At 31.8% G+C, this 25530-nt stretch overlaps 1 protein-coding gene across 6 annotated transcripts in view; it reads right to left on the bottom strand.

The window, feature by feature from the left end:
- Nucleotides 1-25530, bottom strand: part of LOC141460280 (sodium-independent sulfate anion transporter) — a 41752-nt gene that overhangs the window by 1897 nt on the left and 14325 nt on the right. For 2 of the 6 annotated variants that reach the window (XM_074140117.1, XM_074140118.1), the window contains exons 2-12: nucleotides 6711-6819; nucleotides 5514-5649; nucleotides 5237-5432; nucleotides 4770-4990; nucleotides 4403-4571; nucleotides 4131-4295; nucleotides 3015-3176; nucleotides 2777-2917; nucleotides 1485-1630; nucleotides 1206-1373; nucleotides 980-1133 (exon numbers count right to left, since the gene is read on the bottom strand). In XM_074140117.1, the coding sequence (XP_073996218.1) occupies nucleotides 980-1133; nucleotides 1206-1373; nucleotides 1485-1630; nucleotides 2777-2917; nucleotides 3015-3176; nucleotides 4131-4295; nucleotides 4403-4571; nucleotides 4770-4990; nucleotides 5237-5432; nucleotides 5514-5649; nucleotides 6711-6819 (1767 nt within the window). Of the gene's footprint in view, nucleotides 1-979; nucleotides 1134-1205; nucleotides 1374-1484; nucleotides 1631-2776; nucleotides 2918-3014; nucleotides 3177-4130; nucleotides 4296-4402; nucleotides 4572-4769; nucleotides 4991-5236; nucleotides 5433-5513; nucleotides 5650-6710; nucleotides 6820-6897; nucleotides 7454-16427; nucleotides 16453-22120; nucleotides 22394-25530 lie in introns of those variants that run through there. The other 4 variants (XM_074140122.1, XM_074140121.1, XM_074140119.1 and 1 more) reach the window with 4 other exon arrangements.

Genomic DNA, 25530 nt, shown 5'->3' on the forward strand with positions numbered 1-25530 from the left:
TCACAATAAATTTTCAATGAAATCTTCATTATCGAAAAAGAGCATTCAAATGCAACAACCAGACAGATTTATAACGAGTCTACATCAATGTAATAACAGTATAGAACGAGAGACGCTTTGCAATGAAAAACGTTCCGGACGCCAATAACCACAGATAAACGCTTTAAATGTCTCTTCTCTCTTTGAAAAAAATGATCCTTCTCGTTAAATAAAAGAAAACAAATTTCATCGAAATGGTAAAGATTTTGTGGTTTTTGAAAAGACGACCAAGATGCCAAGATGACCGACCCTTCTCGTTAAATAAGTGAAAACAAATTTCATCGAAATGGTAAAGATTTTGTGGTTTTTGAATAGACGACCAAAATGCCCAACACTCTTTAAATATCCCTAGGTTAAGCAAGTCCAAGTACGTTCGCTGTACCAAGTTAGGCTATACATTAACCAATACATTCTGTCAATTAGTGCAATTAGTGTTTCCGAAGCTCTATCAGGGTCTGGAGCAATACAGATATATACTAGAACACACTAGACTCTAAGACAGGCAGAAAAGCAGGATGTAAGGTTAAGAGATCTTGGCCATACAATCAGAGCTAGGTCACTGCCTAATACACTAAGAACAATGAAAAAAGCAACAGCGATTTTTACAGCGTTCAACTTGGTAATTCATTTTTTATCTTTCATTATTGTTGTATGTATAATTCTTTGGAAGATATCTTCTTTTTAATCCAAACGTCATGATTTGTAACATGGCCCTGTGCAAATATAATAATGTACCGATATCAACCTGTAGATTTCAGGAATTTGCTGTTTAATCTTTAATTTCAACTACCATCCTAAAATTCATAAATATGTTTTAGGTAATACTTTCGTTTTTGGTCATGAGAAATTCAAGCGGAGATTAAAGTTCGTAATTTAACTAGGTTTCCAGTAAAGTTTCAAAAGGAAATATAAAATAAAAATAATATAATTATTGAAGTACCTGTAATGAGCTGAAGCAAAGATTCTTCAAATCTAAAATATTTGGATAATTCAGGATCGAAACCAAGTACAGTAAACATAGCCGACTCTTTCCATCTCCAAAAAACAACTTCTTGACCTCTAACACTTAAATCTTCAACTATCATTTTTAAACCCTGTAACGCAACCTCAACTAATAAGAAAAAACAAAAAAGAAATACAAATAATGTTAAAATGTGTTTTAATACCTTGGCCATAGTAGAATCAATGTAGTGTATATGAGTTCCATCGATGATTACCATTGCCGTACTGTGTTTTGTAATACAAGTTTGAATGATAACCTCTCTAATATAATCAGTAGCTGGGAACACTAAACTCTGAGTAGGTGTTACCAACAGCACTTCTGAATCACTTACCTAATTAAATAAAATTATGCATTACTCAAAAATTAAATTTGATCGGCAAAAATTAGAATGTAAATGTGTAAAAATTTAAAATATTTATTAAAATATCAATAAATAACTAACCCACACCCACTGCAAAGTGACACTTGGCCTAGCTGACTGGTACAAGATAAACAGGAGATTTACGGTAATTCCAACCAACATTCCGTATTCCAAGCCAAGAAACAAACATGCCAGAAGAGTGGTTATAAACGGCAACAAATCCAGTTCTGTAAAATATTAAATTTGAATTGAAACAGTTTTGTTTCTTTTTTTATTTTACGATTCCAATTGACAAATGATTCTTTATGAAATATAACTTTATTAAAGGTGAGGAAACATAACTGCATTGGAAGTTCAAAAGGACTCTCTAGGATCCTCATAAGACAATTTTGCTGCAAAAAAAATGTTCAAATAAAAGGTCTGACCTACTAGCAAAATCATTCTTCCAAATGAAGGTTTAAAATTTCTAGAGGGAACTGTAGAGAAAAAGAATTTCTCATAACTGTATTAAATGAACTATTAGGCGCCACGGTAGCCGAACGGTTAGAGGCGAGACCAGTAAAGCTAATATGTATTGTGGTACTGGGTTCGATTCCCGGTCTTAGGCCTTGGATTTTATTTAATAGTTAATAAAAGAAATTTACAGTAAAGTATGTTTGCTAGTCGCCTCCGTCCACAACACCTAATTGGTAGTTGGACGTTAAGCCCCGTCTGAAAAAATAGGCGATTACTTTATTTTATTTTTTTTTAATGAACAATTGAGTCGATAAATACAGCTATGTTTAATAAGACTATAAAGTTTGTTATTTTTCGACTTTAGCTTAAAGTAGGTTTAATATTGTCGAAGTATGTATGGAAGTAGTATATTTTCTTGCGATTTGTTTACTTCAACTTTTTCAAATTGAAGGATCAACAATTAATTAATTCATATATCAACGAGGTGCAATGTTACAGAAACATTTATTTTAGTGGTTTCATTTATCAGGCAATGAACGATTAGAAAGGAAAGAGGTAGTATCTACTTTTGCTTCCAGAGTAATTATTCATTTCTGGATTTTTATGCATTACATATCTATAATTGGTTTTTGAGAATGAATGAATATTACCAATACATTTTTACAACATGAAAATGCAATGTTATGAAAATACAAACGTACTATATTTATTAACCTTGTTAAAAAGGTTTAGTTTACTAACAATTGAGAGCACTTTAATGCTTATTGCAGTTTAACTTTTGATACTTCCAAGTATAATAAACATAAATTATTGATTGATAGTTTAGAAATGTCGTCAAGGCCATCAAAATAGAATTGCATTTTCGGTCAAAATTTCGCAAATATTGCTGTGAGAAAATAAATAAACTTTGTACTCACTTTTGGTACGCCACAAAGTAGTCACTGCATGATATTCTACCATGTAGAACATAGCACACATGATTAATCCCGCCAGAGTTGCCTTAGGTATAAAATAAAAAGTTGACGTAAGAAAACTCAATGAAAGGAGAACCAAAACACCTGCACAAAAAAAATACAGTTTTTGTTTACAACAGAAAAGTTCAGATAAATCTTTTTATGTAGCAGAATGGTTAAAGAAATGGTAATAAAACAATACCGGTGAAAATTCCTCCTGCTGGTGTTACAACTCCAGAAGCATGATTCACCGCAGTTCTGGTGAAAGATCCAGTTGTTGGAAATGAACGTACAAAGGAACCAACTACATTACACAGACCAAGAGCTAACATTTCCTGAGTAGCATCTATACTCTTTCCCTTAGCTAAAATAAAACGAATTTATTTTAAATACAAATACAGTTATTATTCAATTATAGAATGCACATCCAAGCACAGTCTAACATGATTTCGAGAAATAACTCAAAATAAGAAAAAAAATCCCAAGCTGAAGTATGCTTCCAAAATAAGCGGAGATAGCTTCTCTTGAAATAAGAAAATAGAGTCTCCGGAAAACTCATGAACTTTTGGAAGTTAGTGCAAGAAGTTAAGCAACCTACGGGTAATCTCCCGATTGAGATGGTTAGAGGAAATGGAAGATGATCTTTAAGCTTTGAATTTAAATTATCGGAGACGAAAGTTCCCAAATACAGGTGTGTGGAAAAATTCGATGAAGAATACAAAGCGCCTTCAAGGAAAGGGAATTAAGTACGAATACGATTTGAAATATGTCTAGAGTTTTCCAAAATTAAAACATTGCAGAATATTAGTTCAATTAAAGTATTAAACTATTAAGTAATAATAGAGTTTTAATGTTAAGTTCTACACTAAAAATATCTAAGTAATAAACAAAAAAAAACTTAAGGAAAGTTATCTATTTTCAAAAGTTAAGAAAAAAAAAATGCAGGTATATTGTTAGTTATTCGTTGCTCGCGACGTAATTAGCTTTGCATGCTTGCTTAAGATAAATTTAAAGGTGATTAACATTCTTTCAACTAACATCTTAATCTTCCATCCATCTTAAACTACCATCTTTGTTGGAGACTATCGAACTCCAAAGTAATAAGGATTTTGTAAGAATTTTATTCTGAATTAGAAAGAAAAATCTCTAACACTATAATAAGTAATCGAACATTTTAAATATCTTTAATTAGTAAAATTGTTATCATATTTTTGATATATAAGTTTTTTAAAAAAATATTTCCATTCCTTGAACAAAAGAGAGTTCCCTTAGAGATTGCTAATATTATAGTTCCAAAAGAATATATTCAAACCCTTACCAAAAGCTTTAGCAATTGCGATACTTTCCAATATAGCAATCAATGGCACTACAACTATAGCAGAACCCATCTCTTTGGTCATATCAAGAAAACTGAGGGTAGAATTGCCAGAATGAGTAGAAAAAGGAGGTGGTGTAAAAGGAGGTAATCCTGATTCAACCGTTCCTGTAAAAAATAAGAAACGTATTTACAAAAATTTGTAGTTAATTGTAATAAGATTCAGAAATATTACTGTTCAATAAAATATATCAGAAAATTTTTATATAATTTACCAGTGAGTAGAAATGGTTGAATATCGTAAAGTGATAGAATATATGCTAGTAATGTGCCAACAATAACCACCACTGCGTTTCTGGCCAGACCTAATAACCCTAAGGATTTCTTCATCACCAGTTTTGTGTTGGAATTCTCTTCCCAATTTTCACTCGCCTCCTTTAATTTCTGTAAATCCGTACAAAAATGCCTACTGACACAAACTACCTAATGTCTTTATTTCTAATTAATAATAACTAATTTCTATGGTCTTTATTTCCAAAGTTTAAAAAAAAACGGACTCTTGAGAACATTATGGGTTATTCTGAAGAACGGATTGTATTATAGTTACGTTATTAAATTCAATAAATGTCAATGTAAACAAACCTTAAACAATACAAGCACGATAATAGTGACAACTCCAAGAATAGTGTCCCACAATCTTAATTCAGTAATATGATTGTAAGCATTAACCCAAGAATCAATAAAACCATGAGGTCGGCCTGGTAGTCCAAATAATCCTTTTATCTGCGATGAGGCTATGGTTATAGCAGCAGCAGATGTAAAACCTACTGTTACTGGCATAGAGATAAATTCCACCAAAAAACCTGCAAAATAATAAAGTTAAAATTGAATTACCTAGTGTAAATTGTGAATTCATATTTTAAAGTACAAGTCCTACATTACTTGAAAACCTTTTATTTTTACTATCTCATACTTATTATCTTATAATTACGAACATAAAATGAAACTCATTAATTCTATTGAAAATCAATTTAATAATTTGATTCTCGTTAATTTTAAGTGAATAACAAAAATAAATTTAAAACAAATAAATAAATTAATGTACTTACCTAATCTAAGGATTCCAAAAATAAATATCACAACCCCGGATAGAAATGCAAGTAAAACGGCAAAATCAGGTCCATGGGATTCAACATACTTCTGGGTCATTAGTGCCATGATCGCTGTTGGTCCAATTGTTATGTCTTTGCAACTTCCAAAGATCATATAAACAAAACAACCCATGAATCCTGAATATAGGCCATACTAAAAAAATAAAGGGTTTTGACAGGTAAACCATTTCCGATTTTTTACTGTGAGTATTTAATGTTTATTTTAACTAATTACCTGTGGTTGAAGACCCGCAACTACAGCATAGGCTATACCTTGAGGTATGGCTGTGAGACCAACCGTTAAGCCAGCAATAAAATCCTTCAGAAGATAATTCCAGGAATATTTAGGTAACCATTCCGAAATAGGCAACCTGCAAACCGCAAGAACAGTTTTCAATTACTAAAGAAGTATATCTTTCTACTTTGACAAGTTCTATCAAAATTAGTGGAATGAAGGTGTCTTAAATTTTGGAAGTAAGTGAACAAAAGCAAATTAGTAATAAAAATCTGGCTATTTTTTTTTTTTCAGAATCTGAATCATTCTTCTAACTCTATGAATTTTAAAAATTATGAAAAACGCCTTTGCGTTTCTTTAATAGTTCTAACAAAGATAAAAAATTATATATCCATTAATAGTGAATATATTTCACATCATTAAACAGAACACAAGCGATTCCTACGAATCTAAAAAATATAGATATAATAATAGTAACTTGTTAAATATTACCTGGATTAATTGAGTTATTATTTTTACTTGAATGGCTTTAATTTTAAGCAAGAAGTTCCCTCAAGTAAGAGGTCAGAATATTGTTTCTTTCAAAACTTTTAGGCTCCGAAAAAGCTGAACATTTTTCGCGGCATTTTAAAGACAATTATGAGGGCCTTAACTTAATTATCATTCTTAGCTTCGACAGGAGTTACGCAACGAAATCACTGATAGAAGTATGAATATGCATATCTTTTCCTACTTAACGTAGAAACTTTTAACTTCCAAGAGAATAAGGGATGTAATCCAATTCACTAATATTAAGAACCAAAAAAAGTCTCAGTTGATGCACGTAGGTGTTAGGCACATGCTTACTTTTTTCTCAACATTTTTGAGGTTTGTTTTAGAACAGTTAATGGTAATTTAGACAATGCACGCATTATTTCTTGAAAAATCATAAACTCTGGATTGAAAGGTCTCGATATTACTGACCTCAACGGATTTACATGAGGACTAAACATTCTTTTGGCTGATTTCAAAATGTGTTCAAAAGCAAATATAAAAAAAAGCCTTCATATGACACAAATGTGATTCTTTTCATCGAATCATTCGTTTTAGCATTTTTGTTTAATGAGAGAGTGTAAACAAAGAATTTCTAGAAAGTTATTTGCAAAGTAATGAAATCTGCATAGTTTTGGAGCTTATGAATAAAGAAAGAGTACCCACCTGCGTTGGAGTTGTTCTCTTTGACAGCAGTCATTCATGGTCCGGGAAACAAACTTGACACAGGCACCACTCTCCACTTCGACCACATTGTCATCGGGTTTTTTGTCCCCTAAAGAAATAAGCACATTCAAATATATGTACTGAGAAGCCATTATTACACTAATAAATTATTAAATAATTAAATTACAGTAATACGTCATCGTTACACGAGAATCATCAGATTCCATAGCTGCCAGCACTTTACTATAGCAAGTTTAGCAATTCAAATGACAAACCTGTTGTAAATGACGTCAAATATATGTAAAACAGTTTATCATTATAAGGAGCTAAAATAAAATAGATAACAAGAAAATAACTAGAACAAAACGAAAGTTTTTTACGGAAGAAAAAAGATAAGGGGGAATTGGAAGGTTAAACCTTGACCGAGGTCTTAACACCATCTGTTGTTTGTACAATTAACTAAGTAATTGATTTGTTTCTCTTTAGATCACGCTCGCATTCAATAAGTGGAGACAAAGTAGAGAAAAAACAATTATCTATTAAACTTTCTTAAATGGCTGAATTGAAATACAAATTACGAGTATACAAACTGCTGATTCAGGGATAAAATTCAACCTCCTATTGAATCACTTTCTATCACAGAATTGAAAATAAAGTTAGTTTTTTAAACCTAACTAAGTTTTCCATTGCTGAAGTTAATTTCATTTTCACAGCCAAACTGCTGTTGAAAGGAAGGCAACACAAAGCAAACTGAAGTTTAAATGCAATACACAACTATAATCATCCCATTATTTTCATCAGTCACGTCCGGACTCTAATAGGGCTCTTTTGGTAATAATACTGTGATTCTTTGTCCAATGATTAAAATTATTAAATAAAAAAAAACCAAAACAACTGTTTTACTTCCCTTACTACACAAAGAAGTAAGGTCATCTGCAGTTAGGGTATACATATGTCAAGCCCAATTAGTTTTAGTATGTATAGCATTCACAGAACATTTCTTTTTAAGTTGAACTTTTTTTAATTTTAATATTGTAAAAACAATTTTTTTTTGCAAAATTTTTCCACTACTTTAAATTTATCGAAAAAGAACAGCTTTTCAAAAAAAGAATGTTTCAAAAAATTAATTACTTTTTAATGATTGTGAAAAAGTGCCAACTTCAAAATTAAATTTAAAAGTCTTCCTACTACAATTTTCTCAGTCTTTAAAGAAATTTGTATATAATTATATCTATAATTGTAAATTTTCCTAGTCAGATTTTATCCCATACAAACTGCCCGGTTTTATAAATATCCATACTTCTCATTCTGAAATTTCGCCCTGTAAACTTAAGTCCAATTGTGAAACTGTCCCGTAAGGATGACGAAACCCATCCCATAACATTTAATTGCCTTAGTGGCCTAGATCCAATACATTCTAAGATAGTTTCTAATTCAAAGCCCTTATGTGATAAGAGATCTCTTCAACTTTATCCGGGGTTTTTAGGGCTGGCTTCTCCAAAGATAAAAAAAGGCATAGGATAATATTGAAGAAACCAGGAACCGGCTGCGAATTACCTGCGAATGAACCCAACCAGAGACTAGGCCAACCTTCGAAACACTGGTGGAGGAAAGAAGAAGAAGGAGGAGGACAGACACAGGTTGAACGGGAACGAGACTCAGAGGTACGGGAAAAGCCTTCCGAAAAAGGGACATCGAGTGAAGCATGAGGGTAAATTGGCCACGGAAACGAGTGGATAGATTAAGTTCTAAAACCAATAAAATAATTAGTTATTGATCAGGAGCAGAAAGTTTATGTTAATGATGATTACGATGTATTTTTAATGAACTTCATGAATTAATTAGTACAATCTATTTCCTGAATGCATGAATAAACACACTCGGTCGCAATTATTTTTCGCTACATCCTGTTTCAATAAGTAAAGTACATTAAGCCTACTTTTTCAGGAAGACTTTACGTCCAACTAATAAACTAGGTATCATGGACGGAGACGCTAGAAAATACAATGGAATTTTTCCCAACAACTGATCATATGTGCGTACTGAGGCGAATAGCAGATACACTTTAGTCTAAAATGATACGGCCAAAGAAGAGATATCGAACTTGAACTCATGCTTCAATACTTCATAGCTTGAAGTCCACGATCGCCAGTGTGTAGCTTTCTTAGTTATAGGGAGCAGTCGCAGTCTAAAACGCCTCTTTTAAATTGAGAGGATTGTGACAGTTACGCACGTAATATTGAGATTACTAGAGAAAAACCAAACATTCTTTAAAATTGGGAAAAAAATCTTTAAACAAATAAAAAATTAAAAAGCAAACGAGAGAATATTTTGTCATTAACATATGTGACCTAGGATTTTTTTTGTTCTCTCATTTTGGATTTTTCGTGACGCAGTATCCGTAGTCTAACCTGGTCAGCTCTCTTCAGTACATCAGGAAGCTAAAACTATTTGAAATTATTTTTATTTTAGCCCTTAACTTTCAACTGTACGAGTGTAGTAAAATTTCTTCTTCAGTTAAATAACCCAATTTCTACTTTCAAGTGAATACGTAGCAGTTAACACGTTAAATATTTGCTTGAAACAAATAGAATAGAACAATGGTGTTTGTATATAGTTATAAAGGTTAACGTAAATTTATTATGTTTATTTTTAAAAATAAACACTTATTCTTTCTAATTCTATTTAATTAAAATTTTCAATGAAATATACTTTTTATTTACTTTGGTTGAAATTTGTACGATCTGAATGAAAAGATACTTTAGTCATTTAATTATGCCCTCTTAAACTTAAAACAAAAAAAAGATTCTTCTATAAATACCATGTCCAATCTTATATTTGAAACTTGACTGATTCCTCTCAAGCAAGAATTGAAACGACCTAATTATCAAAGCTGTCAGGAAAAATCTTAGAAAGTGAAAAGAAAGAATTCAGGAAATTAATGTCAATAATGTTAAAACATTTCTGAGCGAGATTGTACAGAGTGTAAAAGAATATCGGCGGACAGACCGTTCAACAAAATGTAATATCACAACAGCCATTGTGGAAGAAGAAAACAGAATGTCTACAATTCACACACAGATTAAGTTTTTAAACAAAAGAGATACAGAACTGAGTAAACTTTCATTAAAGTTTCTTTAACTTAAACTATAATGATACAAGTCAGTAATCATCAACAAAATAAGCGTATCATCAACATATAAAATGAATATAAGCGTATCAGAAAAATATACCCTCATTAAATAAATTTCAGTTGCTTCAGTACACAACCCAGATGGAATTCTTTTTTTGTACAAACAACTATTTATTCCTTTTTTTGGGGGGAAACTGACACATTTTTATTTATTTATGTTTTTCTTTTTATACCTAACCGCCAAGCTGCAAAACCATTCGATTCTTGGAGGCCAATTATAAATTTGCTTTTCCTGAAACTGAGTAAAAACTTAGAAATGTGTTACTCTCCGTCAATATCCTCGATATAATACTAAAGAAATGACGTAAGGATGTAAAAAAAAAAAATTAAAAATATTTCTTAAGAAAAGGTTTTTTTTGGAAACGACTTCTTGTGAAGAACTTTCACCGAAACCAAGTTTACAGTATTAACATATGGTACCTACATCTTGCAATTTTCCAATTTATTTATTTATTTTTAATACACTCTGTCCGCATGACACCCGAAAACATATATTCCCAATGAAAAATTGATTTCAACAAAACTTTGACATAATATTTCTCTTTAGAAGTGGGATAAGTTGGAATACTTTCAAATAATTACATTAAGCATAAGTATGATAACAAGAATGATGACATTTCTAGGTAGACTTTACCATTAGAGATCTATATGGAGATCGGAAAGGAAACACTTCAATATTCAATTTACTCAACAACCCATAAAATATATTCAAGGCCAAAATCGGGAACTGAACCCAGTTCTACGCAATTCACCTTCCCATAGCTTATCTTAGCGCCTATCTTTAAACACTTTTGCATTAGACCTTCAACCAAGGCCGTAGCCAGAAAAATATTTCAAAGATGGTTCTGTTATAAATTTTTGAGTTAATTGAGGCGAATTAACTGAATTGATTTTAACTGAATTTTTTGTCGTGAGTTATGTATAACAAGATAAACTATATTAAATTCAACTAAGTAAGGGATTAGCTCAGTTTTAGAGCACTGGATTCCCAAGGGAGATCCTGGTTACGAATTTGGCTGCTTTCCATTAGATTTTCTCTTCCAAGGAGCTTCTTACAGCAAACTGTCCGGCGATGGACGTGATGACTGTATTGAGAAAAGACTGTCCAGAGGCCAAAAGTGCATTGAAAAAAGCCCCGAGTGCTAATGATTTCAGATGGTAACGCACCTTAAATTAAAAAATAAGAAAATAATAATATAAATTCAATATTAAAATAATCTATTTTACAAAGAAATGATGTGAACACTCAAACTAGTTTGTCTTACTGGTGTTTATTGAACTGTTAAAACTTTTATAACTTAGAACAGATACATATTTAACTTCAATATTAATGAATATTAAATACCTATAATAAAATGATTCTTTTAGGGAAGCATGAGTTGTAGCTTGCCCTCTTATCCACTAAAATCATATTAAAACCATAGAAATAGGACTAAAGTAGAGTAATTCTAAATTCAATCAATCTTTAGTGACTATTAAAGAAAACTGGATAAAGCTTCATAATGGTAATTAAAAAAGGTGAAGTTTGTCAACAGACAGACAGACCATTTCTTAAATGATTTAGGAAAACTCAAAACGTGTATTTGCTATGAATAATCAAGGACTAAAATCTGCATAATTAAAATAATTCCTCAAGCCAATAAATCGAGAAATAAAATAAAATGCAGGTAATCATCATTCATCTATTAGAATACGTTTAAATAGAAATAAATAAGTAGTCTATTGGTAAGCTCACAAAAACATCTGAAAATCTTCTGTGATATTATCGAAAGTTTGCTCAGCTATGGAGCCACGATGAACGATGAATGTTTTGTTAAAGTTAAGCGGGAAATAGGGGAGAACAAGCTTACAAAGTAACACAAGAGAAAGAATAAGAGCTCTAAGATTTATTTGAAATGAATTTTTAGCAATAAGTTAAAAAGGTTCAGCCACTTCAGAGAGTGGAATAATCAGATGGCTTCGAAGAGTGAATGTCTATTCGGCAGAGGCAGAAAGAAGATTGATGGTCTAGCTCTTATTCGTACAAAACACAATTCAGGGAGAATATAACAGAGGAAATGGACTGTAGAGGCTTGAGCAATGACAGGAGTAAAATATCTTGGTTCAAATCTTGACTATAATTGTGTAAAACATCCCTATTATATATCAAAGAAGACTTGTTAACTCAGATCTAATTGTCTATCAATTCAGACTTTAATTTTAATCATTGTACACATTTAATGTGAATAATTTCCTTTAGTTATTACAATTTTAGGTGAACATTTTCTTTAGAATTAAATTGCTTTTGACATAAAAATGAATGGCGAGTAAATATAGCTTTTACTCGATTAGCTGAGCTTAAAAGCAAATATAATTATGCAGGTACTTTAATCCTGCAATCTAAAATCTAACTTTTCAGAAATAAGTTCCCCTATTAGATAAAAACAAGTTTGATTTTTAACTGTTTAATTAGCGTATTAAAGTTTATAGAAAATTTAATTTCTAAAAAAGGGAAAATGCGCAGGTCCTTTTCCGTAAAATGTACATCTAAATTATACAGCCAATCTTCAAGGGCTGATCTGCGCTTTAAATAATATTATGTAAAAGTAAAGTAATGCCTATTTTTTTAAGCGGGATTTACGTCCAACTACCAAATTAGGTGACGTTGGACGTGCGTCTGGTGACTGGCAAACATACTTTACTATTAATTTCTCATATTAACCGTTATAAAAAAATCCAAGGCCAAGACCTGGAATCGAACCCAGTTCTGCAACACATCTTAGGTTAGCGGGCCTAGCTTCCAACCGCTCGGTAACTGTGGCGGCTAACTTTTCAATAATACTACAAATTGGTTAACTGATTCTCTTAACATTTGGAATTTTAGCAATGCATATTAGAAAGTTAGTGAGAATGCCACCCTTCATGATACTCCAGAGTATGAAGTTTGAAATACCAGCAAATTTTCTTTCTTGAGAAATTTAGTTAACTCGAATCTCCCTCATTCCCCTATTTATGGAACATCCCTCACCAATCAATGGCACTGCTCCCGTTCACATCTTAATATAAGTTACAAATCATCTTAATTATAAGGATATTATTTTTTTTAAAAAAAATGTACATCTAAATTATACAGCCAATCTACAAGGGCTGATCTGCGCTTTAAATAATATTATGTAAACAAATAACCTTGTTCAAAATAAATGCAATTATTTCAGCTAGTTCAATTCTTATTCAAGTGAATTAATTATGAACAAAAATAATTACAAAACTAGCAATCTATGATCTTTCTGCGAATTAAGAATATAAATTATTATTAGAAGCAAATTTTCAAAATGTTCTTAAGTTAGTAAAACGCTTAACGTCGCCACAAAAATATTCACTTTGAGAAAATGAACGTTCTAGCAAAGAATTAATATTCACTAAATTGATATTCTGCTAAAAATTTTAACTCATTACTTATATACGTATATATAATATATTTGTATATATGTATTTTAATTTAAGGCGCATCAACATCTGAGGTGATTGCCGCCCGAAGCTTTTTTCAGTACACTACCGGCCTCCTGACAATTGTCAGAGTCAACACTGTCCAACACTGGGCAGTGAGCTATAAGAAGTTTCTAGGAAGAGAAAATCTAAGGGCTAGCAGAAGGATTCGCACCCGCGATCTCCACTAGGGAAGACAGAAAAACGTAAATTAATTTTTATTCATAAAACAAAACCAATTAATAGTCGTAAAAATACTAACTACACAATTCTTTTGATACATTATACTTCGCCGCATCACTTTTCAGGTGAACTCATTGTTATAGCGATAGAATAACTAGTAACCTTTTAATGACTGTTCAAGGTAAACGATTTGTCCAAGGTTGCAGAAGTCATTATTATTTTCCTTGTTTTAATCTGAGAAAATATACTCCGAAAAGAAAGAGCGAATAATTTTAATTATAGCACATCATAATGGCATCTGTAAGTCAAATTAAAATAACTTAGTAAAATAATGATGAAATAAGTCGAAATAAGTAATGTGTTTATTTTTTAATGATTATCAAATATAGTGCAAGTGATTCAAAATTCTTAGAGACCATACAGATGTTATGTAAAATAATGATGACGATATTATTACGTAAAAAACTATAATTTTTTTTTTAAATGACAAAAAGATAAGTGTATCACGACGTAACATTATGCAACTTCAACCTGACCTTGCTTTTGCTTGCTTTGAGGTTCAACTAGCGCGACATTGCATATAATTTATCTTGTTAACTGTTCCTATACTAGGAACACAAAATACCATGCCTTCGTTTCAATTAGGGTAACAAAATTTTATTAAAAAATTTATCACTTCAGAGTCGATAATTTCCTTCATTTTCAAATTCCCATTTCCCTTAAATTAAAAAGTATTAAAATAAAACAAAAATCTGCTACGAGAAGGTTTTCACTAAGTGGTAAGCGTACCTGAGGCTCACGCGATGATTTCGGGTCCGAATCCAGCTGACGGCTCTTAGATTTTCTCTTCCCCGAATCATTTCTACGATTTAATTAAACAAACGGTCTCAACGTCTTTATGGAAATGGCTGTCGACAGAGTTCAGCATACCTAGCGTTACTGTACAAATTAAAAAAAATCCTCCTTCCATCGTTTCATCTTTTCCTGAAATCCTACCGTTACCGTCCGCTTTTTAAATTGGGATACGGCGTTGAGATCTCTGATTTATAGGACTGTAGTTTGGGAACTATCCTCTACACTACCCCCTCAGCCCAAGATTGTAATAACAAATTATACTGATGCTAGTGCAAACCTAACCTTCCATTCGATTCTAATCATGTCTCTACCTTATTACTAGAGCACTTTGAACTCAACCCAACTAAATGTGTTAAGGTTACTTTTAATTTAGAAGAAAAATCAACATACCAAACACTACTGATATATCCACTTAAATATAGGTGCGTTACCTCTTCTACCTAGGCAGACACCTAATCTGGATCCCACAAGCAAGACTAGAAAATACTAAAACTAAATAGACTGACTTCTCAGAAGACTACTTGGTCATAAATCTACTAGTCTGAATAACCAACTTAAACTCTACAAATTTACGATATGGAAATACGAAGCAGAATTGTGGGACTCAACTAAACCCTGGAATATACAATTCTTTTAATCTAACGTCCTTTCGGTTTTCGAAATAGGACTTCACTAGAAATTTGGGATAAAAAAAGTGCTTTGTTGACGCTGATTGTTTATCTAGGAGGGGCTTGACAGTGGACCAAATATACCGAAAATTACAAAAAAATTATCCACAACCCTCCTTGCCAATAAGATTGATTAGGAAGATAAGGATGTGCGGAGAAATTTTACAGGATTGCAGTACTTCCTCCTGAGAGGAAGGCTACGCCACTGCAACCTAGAAAGTCTATTGTGGTAAACTTCCTAAAAGAAAGTTAAAAAATAGCCCTAATAAAAATTAAAAGAAAATATCTGTCTATTGTAAAATTTACATTTACAATTTAGCCCAATAACTGTTGGGCAAAAAAGAAAATCTTTTTTTTTGTATTTTGCACGCCTTTAACTTCTAGCTACTGATTAAACAGCAGACATCAGGAGAATAAGAGAAACTAGTCATAATGTACCATCATGGAATAGATGATTTTCTTTTGGAGTCAATATAAATTCAATTTCGAACTTTTGGAAGCGGCAGAAAAAAAAAGTTAGAAGACCAAAAAACCAACTTCGGTAGACTCAATTTCAATATAATTGCAGTAAGGCTCTCTCTCTCTCTCTCTGTGTAAGGGATTGTAAAACCAAATTTGTAGCAACACGTTCTAAACAAAAGTATTTTCAATAAACTCATCACATTACGGTTTGAGAGTAAACCTTGTGCAACATTCAGTAAACTCGTGCTACCTGCCGGATAAACAGAGAAACTACTTGTTTTTTATTTTAATTTTTTTTACAACTGCTAATTGTTAACATAAGATTAATGCCATTTGAACGTGAAGAAGTCGATGGAATAACTGTTAAATATAGTTAATTATTGTTAAAACATGTTAATTGTTAATATTGATATTTTAGACCTCAGTGAATTATATAACTATAGATTAATTAAAGATATATTAAAACACCAAATTTTGTTTGGTAATTTAATAATCTTTTAATAATCTGAGAAGCTTCCAAAGTTCTTTTGCATGCAACCGTGCAAACAAAATGTAATTGTGGCACAACAAAATGCGTGCAGATATAGAAACACTACTTTTCCTTTGGTCATTTCAACTTCTCTGAATAATCTGGATTATTGAATCTTGAAAGTGCTCTCACACTGAAAACAGCCAATATCCATCCTAACTATTAACTTATTTTTATCAAAGAAGTACATTTGAATGCCAAATCTGAAAGTAGCTTATGCAATTTTTTAAAAGATACTTTTAGTGATTTTCTTCACTGGCTTTTGCCCGAGGGCCCCACTTGAAGAATACCAACTAGTTATACATGAAAAATACATGTTCTTTTCAAAATATATTAGCATTCTAGAAGCGTATACTACTTACTTCTTCTCTCTTGTATGATGTAATAATATTGTTCAAAGAGATGTCATGTTCAAAAATCAGCTAATTTGAAATCAAATTGTTGCCTGAAACAATTACTTCTCTTTAGACTAAAATAGTAATTAACGTTTTCATGTGCTAATTTACGATCTTCGCAATTACTAATTATATTGTTAGTAAAATAAAAATAATAAAGGAAAAACAACATCACTAAATGTAACAATGGTGACATAATTATCAATCCATTTATTTATTTTTAAATATTTTGAACTCACCAACGATTTTAGAGATGAATAATTACATTCAAGGTTGTTCGGATGTAATAATTTGTAGTAGCTTTAAACCAAATCCTAAGATCGTTTATTTTTCAGATCTGGTATTTCGGGTTGAGGTAACTCATCTAAGTGTTCCAAGATTAAGGGTAAGACCGCTACAGCTCTACCTTGGAGCTCACGGAAGAAAAAAGGTTTACTGATGGCCTATCTTGCGAATTAATAGATCTACTTTTTTAATCTTATTTCTTGTTGGAGGTTTAGTCCTACAGGCGGGATAGATAGATTAGATAGATAGATTAAACTAGGGCGGCCTCAAGACCTACGCCACTGCGACCCCTTAGGATCTATTGAGGCTCCCCTCACTCTAAAGCTAACTCTCCAGACATGTCCTTTTGATCAGACTCTTAATTCTGGAGAGCGACTCTTGGGTAAAGCTCACAGGCCTTGGTTTTTCCTCCCCGAGAAGTAACATCCTTAGCCACACGAGCCCCTCACACTGACACAATACGTGCAGTGCCGTTTCCTCCACTTCCTGACAGAACCTACAAAGGCTATCATCTGCCAGACCCATGCGATGCATGTACCTTAGAATTAATAATTCCTCGCCCATTAATCTCGGCAGCACAGAACCTAATTACAGCTAGCTCAGTCTGAAAAACTGTAGCAAGTTTTCCTAGGCTAAGAAGAAAAACTACATTTCTGCTTCGCCCCGTACACTCTCGCTCCCACACCCTCCTCAGTCTTGGAGCCATCCTTGTACCCCATCGAAGATGGGGTGAAATTGATGCCTCAGTTTCCAGGCTTTTTAAGAAACCAAACGATCATTGTCATAATTAAGTAAAATAATTGAGTAAAAGTCCAATGAGAGAAGACTTAATGTTGTTTGCAACAATTTTCTTTCTTTTTTTTAAGCTTTATTCCACTTAAAGTAATAAATAATGTGAAGAAGATTAGCGGTCCTCAAAGGTGGTAGACCGTCTTATCTCATAATTACATAACGATATGAAAAACAGGTATACCTACATACATAAATTTTACAAGCAATGATAACTAAAAATTGTTTATTTAGATCTAATTTGACCTAATTATTCGAGGTTCTGGTGAATTTATACTAAAAAAAGGTTTTTCTTTTTTTTTAAATTTTGTATAAAGCGAACTAACCTTACTGCATATAAGGTACACCTGAGTACGAATTTTCAATAACGTCGCAGACTTCGATAATAGTTTCCAGATAATAATAAAATTTAGGACAAGCGGTTATCGCACTTATTTTTTTTTTTTTTATCGTCTAGCTGCTCTTTCTACTCCTAATTTGGTTTTTACCAAATTTTGTTACAATAACTTTTGTTTTCTACCCGACATTTTAAACATCTGCGTATATAATTGTGGTACGAAATATTCTAATTAATTTTGCATATTCTTTAACCTAAAAAAGGGAAGATAATTAAAGTTTGCTAAATTACTTTCAAAATACAAGTTTTATTTTTCAGATTCAGGGAATATTAAGGTAGACAGTTGTTTAGAAATGAAAAATAATTAACCAATTACTTAAGTGTAATGTTTTATTGTTTGATTGAGTAGGAAGAACCAAAGTTCGGATGAAACTTTTTAAAAAATAATCATTTAATTTTTTTGATATTTAATTTTTTTTTTTTGCATTAAGCCTTGCTGCCAAAAAGGCGATGTTGCGAAAATAATACAGTCTATAAAAATAATTCCGTGAATCAGATCTTCATATAAACTTTAAGGATGCAAATATTAAAACTCTCCGGTAGGCCAGGTGCATATGGGTTGTTTCTTGTTCAACCACAATTTTCCAACAGTGTTGGAAGCATATGCTTCTCGCTGCCCAATACAAAGCTACTTCAGTAAAATTGAACATTTTGTAAATGCTGGCTATTCTTTGGTTGGTCAGAATTACGTTATAGGAAATAAGGGAATTCTGCATCGCTAATGCGGTCGAGATGATGCTTCAGGTATTATTGGCTAGTGAGGAGACGGTAGTTGGCAGCATAGGCCTCCTTGACAGGTAGGTGTATATACTGCAGTTTATAAATTAGCCCACCTACTGCATTCAGCCGCTTTTATTTAGAGCTGTTGGAAAAGCAGATATTACCTTGTTCCCAAATCTAATCGGTGAGTCTCGTACCGGCAAGTTCTTGTTTTGCCAGTTCATCTGTTTTCCACTTCCAGCAACGTTACGGTCACTAAAAATCCTAATGTGAGAGGGCAGGCATATTTTAAAATATATTACTATTATTGAAGAAATGCTTTCCACCTATTTGTTTACCGCGTGCTAAAATCCGAAAGATTCGTCTCATTTACTCTTCTTGGTTGCCAAACTAATTTAATCAATCTACAAAAAAGTAAACAATTTTCAGCATTCAAAGAGCAAAAGCCGATGGAATGCATGCTCATTATTCTTATTGTATTGCTTGACGCATGCACGAAACTTTCACTAGCTAATCCTAAAATTTTAGGCGATAATAGAAGATAGGCTCTTAATTCCTTCAGTGCAATTTCTTCAGTTATATAAAAGTAAGGGTATATTTTAAAATGACCTACATTTCTCAGAGGAGAATCCGTCATTTACGTATACTTTTTTAAATGTTTGTTTATTTTCATGTGCATTAATGTTAATATTATTATTACTGATAAGGAGAATTAAAAAGTTCAATGAACTGTTTATAAAATTACTCACAAATCCACGAAATAGAAACAAAATAATTTTAACAACTGTTTCAAGAACCATTATTATCGATAAACAAATGAATGAGGATTTACTATATTACCAAATAAATTTTTGTGGTAATCTAAGGTGCATCAACATCTGAGTTTATTGGCGATCGGTGTTTTTTTACTGTACAATGCTGGCCACCGAACAATGTTTTCTCGTGACAGACAACCATGACCATCTCTGGACAGGGAGCTTAATAAGCCTAAGAAATCTAATTAAGCACAATTCTTATTTTACTAAGATGTATCTAAATTCTTTAGAACTTAGGATTACTATGTCAGCTATGAATGTCACCTATGATAGCGCTAAGAGAAAACTTGTATAAAGTATAAAGTGAAAATTCCATGTAAATTTGCGCAGTTACTGAATATATATAAATGAAATTAAAAACATAATTGGAGTCTCTGTATACTCCAATTGAAGTATCATTTTGTTATTAATGCAAACGACTGAATGGTGACAGGAATGTGGTTCTCTTCATAGGCTGAGTGGAAAGGTGAAAGAGTTTGAAATCAAAATAGGCACCTCAAAGAAGAACCTGTACATAAGATTGGTACTGAAATGATTTAAAATTTTCAAGGGATGTTTAATCATGTGTCGTGTTTAATCAAAGAATAAAGGAACACCCAAGAATATTCAGCATACAAGAGAACAACCTAAGAAAGTAGGCTTCAGAAGAACAAAAACTTCAAGGGCTAAAAGGATGTCTAGACGAAGTAATCGATCAGAATGTTACTCGTACAATAGCATACGGAAGTAATGGAACAGTAGCACTTCAACTTACATTGTTCACTCTCTACATTCTCCTTAGCAGAACACGTTGTGGTTTTAATCCCATCGCGTTTACCAAATTGATATTATTGATTTCATCTATCATCACACATCAGGATAATAATCCATATCCCTTTCAATTAGTCATCACGCAATTCCTAAAACAGTCATCTGCACGGTACTTGTACAATCCCTCTGATTCGATTGACGCCCGTTACGTTGACAAAAAATTGCATTTGCAAGTGGCCTGTGTCTTTTTGAATTTTTATCTATAAAATGAACAGCTTAATCAAATACTTTTGAAATTTTACCGTATATGGTTCGACAACAAACACTCATCAAACTAATGCGTTTATTACCCAATCACGGGAGAAACTCACGAACCAGATAACACAACAGCGAATAATGAATGGTATGGAGTTAAAATAATTACAATATTTTGAATTTATTAAATTCTTCAATTATACTAACTACTGATAGAAAAACGTTGACTTGTTACCAAACAAACAAAAAAATCCAAAATAGAAAATATTTTACAATAAAAAAGAAATTAATAACACATGTAAAGGTTAAAATAAAGATGTGTTGACGTTCTGTCACAGTCAACGTCGGCGATTTAATGTTTTGAAATACTTAGAAGCAATAGACTTTTACATTTGCATAATAGGTAGGCTAATAAGTCGGCCTATCGAATAGCACCAACAAGGAAAATCAAGGAACATACAAAGCAATGATGTTTTCAAAAATAATTATCAATAAAATGCGAGAGACATAATACAAATAAACATATATAAATATTTACAAAAATGTGTTTGTTTTCTTCGGTTGCATTTTTATGTCGTGAGTTTAATTCCGTCAACTTACGGCAGTGTTAGTAAATTCCCTATTACGTTTTTTCCTTAAAGAAAGTTATAACAAGTATTTTGTTTTTTCTTATATTTTTCCTCACAACTAAAGGATGTGAGACTTAAGCGCCTTCCCTTGAGGGTATTTTAACTTAAACGTACTTGGGTGAACAAAATAATAGTGTTCGGCAATAAAAGACCAAATAAATAAAACTTCCAATTAAATGAAAATAACTTTTACAAAAAAGATTGCAGAGCCTTGACATCCTGAACGAATTTTAAAAGACAATTTTGTGCTTATTCTTAAAAAAAAAAGAAAAAAAAAAAAGAGCTATGTATGTGCAGTTAATGTTATTCTGAAACGTTAAACAATGAGTGCTTAGAAGCAATTAATTCAATGCATTTTATGTTGTTATTCACAACAGCCTTCCTATTTATCTGTCCTGACCTAATTTGTTTATCAGAAGCGCATTTTTTTTTATATTTAAAGTTTTATAATTGTATTACTAGTGTTTTAATTAATAAAGATTAATTTTTCTTCCATTTTTTATTTTTATGAACCTTCAATACAGTTAAAGAGTATAAAGGGAAGAGAAGATACAGTCGCGAAGAGACCAATTTTATTTAAAACTTAAAATTTGTAAAAAAAAAAGTTGACTTTAATGTTTTACACGAACACCAGCTCCACTTATAATGATATTGAAGGATGTGATGTCTCAGCTCCCGCATAACACACCCTAATCAACATTCATTGAGGAATAAAATAAATGAAACAAAAGTGACAGGTGCAACGTACGGTTTATCCAAATTCAAATGAAACCATTGAAAATTGAAGTTAAAAACGCCTTTCGGTATAGTCGTGGTAGTTTAGAGAATTGATATTCTTCCTACATTGAATTTAGTAATAGATAGAAGAAACACTTTCCAAACAAACGAAACAGACAGAAGTGAAAGTACAACTGTAAAATTCTAGGAAAATCATTAAAACATTTTCAATAATATAGGTAAATATTTAAAAATAGATTTAGCAGAGTCTATTAAATGTCTCCAAATCTGAGTTATACTTACATATTATTTTCCTACTTATTATGTTGTAGGTAAGTCAGTACTATTCAATAAAATGGGTTTTTAGCGGAAAGCCTGCCATTTCGTTTTTCTCGCAACAAGAGCCCCTCATATGAAATTTTCCAGGTAAAATATTTCTAATAAAAGTTGTGTATCTACAGATGAAAAACAAAAGATCGATTTAGTTAAGTCATATTCCAGTTGCTGATTTTATCCAAAGACGTAATCTCGGCCATCATGGTTGAACCTACATCTACTTGAACTTTCTGTGACTTTTAGCCACACACTCATCTTTCTTTCTACACATTCTATCTAAATCTACCAAATAACAGATGTTTCGCATTCTGTGTAGAAACTAACCCCCAGTGTAGCCACAATAGAACTTCTGGGTTGCAGGAGAGTTTGGCTTGCTGCTACCCCCCGTACAAATCAAATCTACGTACTCTTTACGAGTTAAATTTGAGATGATTTATGTGTACTGTTTACCAATTACACTTAAATTTGAAATTGAGGCATAAAAAATGTGATTGGCAGAAGTTCTACAATTGTTTTACGAGCAGAAGGTTTATTATACTATTAAACACGAATTGTTAACAAATTTTACGAGTTAAATATGTTGAAGTAAACATTAATTAACCATGATAGAATGATTATTAGGTAAAAGTGATGGGAACAAATTTCTTACGTACAATAAGTACTGGAAAACCTTTAATTATTAGACTTAACCTTGATGAAATTAAATTAGACTTAACAATATAAAATTGCAGCTCCATGATCGTTGCGTACTTCGATAATGTTTAATTTTAAATAGCAATTAACTGAGTTATCTTGTTATTACCTTACCACAACAAGGTGTACAGCAACGACTACTATCGGTAAAAATACCAATCAATTTCCCGCATTCCGTAAATCATATTATTTTACAATGAGTTATTACTTTTAGTCTACAACCGTACATAAATCAATGAAATATAAACTATGTTTTTAGATCGTTATTTCCTCTCTGTAAAACCGTTTATTTGTTTCATTCAATAGAGTACTTCTTTCTTAATGGGTACATTTACAATTTTGCTGAACAGCTCCCGAAGCAACTGATGATTTTCATAACAGGCTTTGTTAATTCCACGAGATTGAGTATCGACTGAATAGATGCTACTTTAATTTTTTTTTTACAAATATATTCCGGAATTAACTTTAAGATATTTTAAATAATATATGTAAATATGTATAAATATATATATTGTATTTCACATCATATTCATGCTTGGATTTTAACTTATGACCCTCAAAATTGGCCCAGACATTCGGGTCTATCAGGAAGATAATTAAGTGGAGGTAATCTCCACGGGAGGAGAAATGGAAATTTCTTGATGAGCAAGAAATTGAAGTATTGCAGAATGATGTGTCAAGCCTATTTTGAAGTTGCCAGACCACTTCAAGTTTGATTATCTGGGTTCACACAAACGCATCATCCTTTGATTGAAAAAACAAATCAATATTCCTTTACGGGGGGTATGTCTGCAGTTATGCTTCGTAAGTTGAGTATTTTTTTCTCTGTGAACTGTATTGATTTATAGAAAACCAATAAAATACTTAATCTAGTAAGAAATCATAATAGATTTGTAAAATCAGGAGAAAAATGGTAATACAATTTTTTTTTTTTATTTCTAGTATTTTAAATTCAATTTGTTAACTGCTGCAAAAGAAGATATTAGTTATTGATAAAACTCCGAACAGTTCGTTCCAGGCAGGTACAAAGCTACCCACTTGTCCAGCCATACATAAAATTTTATGAATCTACTTTTTTGTGTGGGCAGTTAAACCTTTACATTAACTGATTTACAAAAGTTAATTTAAAGAAAATAAACCGAAACAAAATGATGATGGATGAAACAGGATACGGACAGAAATATAAAAGCAATGTGCATTTCCATTTTTTTTCACGCTTCACGAATGCACGTCAACTTTTACAAATCACTTATTCAAACTCAATAAACTCAAATCACGACGGCTGGTGTCAAGCGCAAGAATGTTGTAGTTCCGTCTATAATAGTGAAACATACAAGAATAATATCAGGGAGAAATTATTAAAGATAATTAAATTAAAAAATCTAAATTATAGATGGCTAAATAAAAAGTAATTTTAATGGCACACTTACAGTCTAAATATACGCACTTTTTTTTTCCTGTAAACGAAAAATCTTTAGGAACAGTTGTGTACAGATAACAAGTTAAGTTTACTTTTTCTATCAGCTTATTCGATAAATAAATTGGTAATGATTTCCTGTGGTATCATAACCACCGTCAAAATTATTATCCAAGGTCGTGTCAAATTTTCAATCTCGAGTTATCACTGAAAATACACTTTATAGATTGGAGTTTTCACTTGTATGTGATTTTCTTTTGTTAATGGTCAATTTGTGACGTGGAAGTAGAGGGAAGGGAGAGTTTTCTTATTTAGAGTGAATAATTTGTTTAGAAAATTTAAAATTAATAATTTTAAGTATTCTGACCAAAAATAGAATTATGACGAGAAATTTTCATCAGGGAAAACACACATGAAAATAGTTCATTTTATGAATAATCGCTTGACGTATTATATCGCAATTACCTTCGCAATATACAATTCTGGAAAGTACTAGAATTATCTATTTTCCAGAAATTTATAGATAAGTAATAATGTCGGTTAATTTACCTAGTTGGTTACAGCAAGCGGAAAAATTTGTTCCTAATTGATTGAGTAGTGGCATCTTTAAGATTAGATCGAATGGCAGGTAAGCAAAGGTCAGCAGCCCGAAAGATTTCTTTAGTAGCACTACATTTTTAAATAGTAGTCATTTAAATAGTCTTGAGTTTAAAAAAACATATTGTTTTATTTTTTTTCCTGAACATCTTGCTTCATTTTATTTTCACATTCCGGTATTCGATCTTCTTTTAACGACGAGGAGTTTTCCAGGAGACCAGAGTAGAGTATCACATACTATAAATATTGTAGTTTACACGATAACCCAACGATCCAAAATGCAGAAATTGCACTTAGCACCACAGAGAAAATGTTTTAGCAAGGCCACTTGAACGTTATGGAATTCATTTTTACTAAGCAAAGTAATCAAAGGATTTCCCTTGATGATCCCTTAATCAAAATTTGGTTTCTATCCTTGTCCTACTAGCAATAATGTCATCTTTGTGTCAGCATTCACGGCACAAATCCAATAATTTCGTAAAACTATTTTTGTAGCCAGGATGGTTCCATTTTCGCAGAATCCTTCATTTACAGAAGGAATTCACACAAAAAGGCAATTATTTTTCAAAATAAAACTTTTCTGTTATGAGCAAATACATTGCTATAAATTTTATTAGTATTAAATTTTTTGTATAATTTACGTCAAAAATAAATAGGACATTTATTTTTT

Source organism: Rhodnius prolixus, unplaced genomic scaffold (genome assembly GCF_049639745.1).
Source record: "Rhodnius prolixus isolate KJV_2025 unplaced genomic scaffold, Rpr scaffold_6, whole genome shotgun sequence".
NCBI classification, from domain to species: Eukaryota; Metazoa; Arthropoda; class Insecta; order Hemiptera; family Reduviidae; genus Rhodnius; species Rhodnius prolixus.